The sequence below is a fragment of the Octopus bimaculoides genome, chromosome 23, assembly GCF_046866305.1.
Source record: "Octopus bimaculoides isolate indiv1 chromosome 23, ASM4686630v1, whole genome shotgun sequence".
Taxonomy (NCBI): Eukaryota; Metazoa; Mollusca; class Cephalopoda; order Octopoda; family Octopodidae; genus Octopus; species Octopus bimaculoides.
In genome coordinates, this window is record NC_142950.1 from 12,601,857 (window position 1) to 12,606,856 (window position 5,000).

General features: G+C 38.9%; 1 protein-coding gene across 1 annotated transcript in view; it reads left to right on the plus strand.

Annotated features, from left to right (window-relative positions):
* Positions 1–5,000, plus strand: part of LOC106880879 (choline transporter-like protein 1) — a 28,197-nt gene that overhangs the window by 22,732 nt on the left and 465 nt on the right. Inside the window, exons 10-11 of the mRNA XM_014931035.3 lie at positions 1,976–2,042; positions 3,655–3,716. Coding sequence (XP_014786521.2) covers positions 1,976–2,042; positions 3,655–3,716 — 129 coding nt within the window. The remainder of the gene's footprint in view (positions 1–1,975; positions 2,043–3,654; positions 3,717–5,000) is intronic.

Consider the following 5,000-nt stretch of genomic DNA (forward strand, 5'->3'; position numbering starts at 1 on the left):
AGGGGTCCGAGGGACTCCGTAGGGGTCGGTGAGCAATTACAGGGGGTCGATGACAGCCAAGAGGGTTGAGTGGGGCGGTCAGTGTGCGAAAGACCAGCTCACCCAGATGAACTGCTTGAAATACTTAGCGCATGAAACGTGGGAAAACATGGTAAATTTTCACTGCAGCGATAAGTCTGCTGTTGCTAATATTTGAGGCCTGATGTTGTAATCTGTATCGTAATCGAAGATTGAGAGGATGTAGACTGTCAAGTGTTTGCTTATAGAAATTGCCTGAACTTGGAGGAACGAGGTGATTTGAGATTGAATCTGACGGACATTCAGCCTGATGTCAGTGCCTTGTTTCAGAATCACTATGCTCATACCTCACATTGATGTTGTTAATTTCAATAAAAGATATTCCAGCAATTAATGATGCATTTTTCAAATTTTGTAACCGTGGAAACAATTTCATAAAAATTGAAAGCTTAATACTGGTATACTTGTACACCTGGTTTTAAATGTAAAAAGTGAGTCATCTTCATTATAGTTTCTTAATTTGTCATACATGTATATTTTAGCTAACATTTTAATTGCCAGAATCAGTACCTGGTATGCAGGTATTTAAGATATGGTACGGTAGAGTAAGATATTAAGATGTTTTAAATGAGGAAGGTGGTCAATGCAGAAGGAGAAATGGCTGAAGGGGGTCGATGTGGAAGAAGTGGCTAAAAGGGTCGATGGTCAAAAATGTTTGGCGACCACTGTTCTAAACCAACATCACAACTGTTTGCCCTGATATTACAGAGTTGTTCCAAGCTGATATAACAATTGTTTACGCTCAAGGCAATATAGCAACTGTTTGCCCTCTGATATTACATGGTTGTTTCATGATGATATCACTGTTCGCCCTCTGACATTACAGGATTACTCCAACCTGATATAACAACTGTTTGCCTTCTGATATTATAGGGTCACCCCAAGTCAATAACAGTAACTTGTGGCCTGAAGAGAACTTGTACATAGTTCATGGACCTGATAGAAACAGCAGCCAGTTATCTCTCATATCATACTTTGTTGTTGGCACTCCATCGCTTACAACATCGAGGGTTCCAGTTGATCCGATCAATGGAACAGCCTGCTCGTGAAATTAACGTGCAAGTGGCTGAGCACTCCACAGACACGTGTACCCTTAATGTAGTTTTCAGGGATATTCAGCGTGACACAGTGTGACAAGGCTGACCCTTTGAATTACAGGTACAACAGAAACAGGAAGTAAGAGAAAGTTGTGGTGAAAGAGTACAGCAGGGTTCGCCACCACCCCCCTGCCGGAGCCTCGTGGAGCTTTAGGTGTTTTCGCTCAATAAACACTCACAACGCCCGGTCTGGTAATCGAAACCGCGATCCTACAACCACGAGTCCGCTGCCCTAACCACTGGGCCATTGTGCCTCCACCATATCATACTTTACCATCTTACAAAAGCACACATTGGATAATGTAACCTAGTATACACTGCCTGAATAAACAATGGGATGGTCATGACTAGAATGTCCTTTTAGATCTTTTGGATGAAAACTAACTCAAACTTAAACAACTACACCCCACACAATATACTCCAACAGCCAGACTATCATCATTATCATTTAACATTCATTTTCTATGCTGGCATGAGTCGGATGGCTTGACAGGAACTGGCAGGGCCAGGGGCTACACCAGGTTCCATAGTCTGTTTTGGTTTGGTTTCTATGGCTGGATGCTCTTCCTAATGCTGACTATTTTACAGAGTATACTGGGTGCTTTTTACATGACACCATCACCAGCGCATTTTTAAGTGGCACCAGCACCAGTGCTTTTTACATGGCACCAGCACCCACACCAATGCTTTTTACTAGGCACCTTGGCTTTATGATCTCGTGCCCCGACAGCAAGAACTTCAACAATACTAAAATCTTCCAGAACATTCTTCTCACCATTTTTGTATTTTTTCTTTTACAGATTTTTCTCATTATGTTCGGAGTTTTGTCCTTCCTCGTCTATATTTATTTATTAATTGAAAGTTCAGGTAAGCTGTTGTCCATCATGAATTCTTTATTATCTTTTAGGGGTCACTAATGGCAGGTTTTTCTATTTTCTTTTTAGTGCATGTATTGTGGTAGGGATGTGTTAACTTAATCCATAGCCATTTTCTTAGTGTATTTTTGTTGAAATGCACTTCCTTTATTTCAATTGATTTTGAAAATATTTGAAAAATTTAATAAGCTGGAAAATAATCATAGCGAAGGACATTCCACAGTTGAATTAGAACAGTCACTAACAGTGAAAGAAGACATGCACCCAACACCAGAGCTGAAGACACCTCCGAAAGGAGGGGCCCCCGCCACGTCAAAACGGTAGAGTAGGGGCCGAAACCAGACGTGGTTCCTCCTGATGATGTCTTGAGCTAACTGGATCCTATAAAGGAGCTGTTGTGGTAGCAGACCACGAAACATGGTTGAAATTCCTACTTTGTCATTATTAAACTGGTGTTTGGAACATAAATTAACATGGAACTTTAATGGAAGAAGGTTTCAATTTAAATTACTCTAACCCTTTTGTTACCATATTTCTGCCTTTGTTTCAATTAACTTTGAAAACACTGAAGAATTTAGTAAAATAACAGTTATTATTGAACATAAATTAACATAAAGGCGCAGGAGTGGCTGTGTGGTAAGTAGCTTGTTTACCAACCACATGGTTCCGGGTTCAGTCCCACAGCGTAGCACCTGGGGCAAGTGTCTTCTACTATAGCCTCGGGCCAACCAAAGCCTTGTGAGTGGATTTGGTAGACAGAGACTGAAAGAAGCCCATCATATATATATGTGTGTGTTTGTGTCTGTCCCCCCACCATCACTTGATAAATGTTGGTGTGTTCACGTCCCTGTAACTTAGCGGTTCGGCAAAAGAGACCGATAGAATAAGTACTAGGCTTACAAAGAATAAGTACTAGGCTTACAAAGAATAAGTCCTGGGGTTGATTTGTTCGACTAAAGGCAGTGCTCCAGCATGGCCGCAGTCAAATGACTGAAACAAGTAAAAGAATATAAAAAGAAAGAATAAAATTTTGATGGAAGGTTTTAATTTAGAACACCTTTAAAATTGAAAGTTTGCATCTCAAAACTGGTAGTGGTAGTAGTAGCTCTTCTTCTTCATGTTACTACTACTACTACTACTACTACTACTACTACTACTACTACTACTACAGAACACCTATATTTTTGTTGGAATTCACTGCCTTTTTTTTTCAATTTTGAAAATGAAGAGCTTAGTAAAGTAACATCGTCATTATTAATCTAATGCTTGACACTTATGTGAGGGAAGAAGGTTTTAATTTAGGTCACTTTAAAACAGGAAACCCTACAATGCAACAGGGGAATTCTCGGGCAGTTTGGTATCAAAAGGGTCAACATAGCTGCTATTTCTACTGTTTCTAGTAACTCCGTAGAAGTTCTTTTGGTGACTCGTTCTCTTAGTCCTAAGAGCAATTCCAGTTCTTGTTTCTGTTTGCCTATTATTCAGTTTGTTATTAGTTATTTTAAGATGAAACCTGTCATCAATTATAAGACATGTCATAGTATTGTTTTTTTCCTTTTTTTTTTTTTTTAATTATCCTTGCCCCTCCATTTCTTGTCTCCCAGGAAAGTTAGTTGTTGAAGAGAAAACGCACTATGTCCACCTTGAGGATATCAAACCCTTAACCGTGAGTTGTACTTTCTCTCTAAGGAAAACTATTGTGCTATTTATTGTGTGTGATTAAGAATTTCCAAACTACACGGTTCCTGCTTATTTTCCAGTACACTGCTCCATGGATACATGTGTCTTCTACTACAGCCTCAAATTAATACCTTAACTTTTTCGCATTCAGATTACGCTGTCAAATCGGATGTTTATCTATTCACATAGCATTTAAACCAGCCATATCCAGTCCAAATATTCTACCTGTTTTAAGCTCAAACTGGCCAGATCCAACTTCTCACACCTATCCTACAATGCCATTCTAGAAATAAACAATCACATCATCAAAATCTCAAAGCTAAGAGCTAATGCGTGATTAATTCAAAACAATGTGAATATCTGGCTTAAATATTCAACCTGATTTATGTTCAAACCAGCCAGATCTGGCTACTCACACCTACCTAATAATACTATTATTTAAAAAAAAATAAACGACCACATCATTGAACTCTTGAAGTTATGAGCTAATTCATGATTAATTCAAATTAATTAATGTGAATAAATAAGCATTACATTTTGATAGAGTAATCTGAATGCTAAAGGGCTAAACGAGAATAAGCTCTTTATATCAACAGGAAAATGGTGTAGATCTAAACTTCTAGTTTTTATGTGAAGGTGCATGGCTTTGTGGTTAGGGTGTTGGACTCATAATCGTAAGATTGTGGTCTTGATTCCTGGACTGGGCAACGCATTGTGTTCTTGAGCAAGAAACTTCACTTTACGTTGCTCCAGTCCACTCAGCTGGCGAAAATGAGTAATCCTGCTACAGACCAGGTGGGTAACACATACGCCATGGAAACCAGGAATCCAGCCCTTATGAGTCGGTATGACTCAAAAAGGGAACTTTACCTTTATGTGAATTACAGAAAGGAACAGTCTGAGTATTAACCCTGTTGTACTTAAACCAGCCATATCCGGCCCAAATATGGTTTATGTTCAAACTGCTCAGATCCAGCCTCTCACACCTACCCTATGATGTCATTCTAAAAGTAAACAATTACATTTGACAGAATAATCTGAATGCTAAAGGGATAAGCATGCATTATCTCATAGCTTTGAGATTTTGATGATGTGGTTGTTTGTTTTTAGAATGACATTGTAGAGTATGTATGAGAGGTTGGATCTGACCAATTTAAAAATAAAACAGGTAGGATATTTGGGCCAGATTTGGCTGTTTTGAATGCTAAAGGGTTAATGTTAGTCAGTAAAATATGTCTGAGCATTGTGCTGTTAGTGCTTTTCAAAGAAT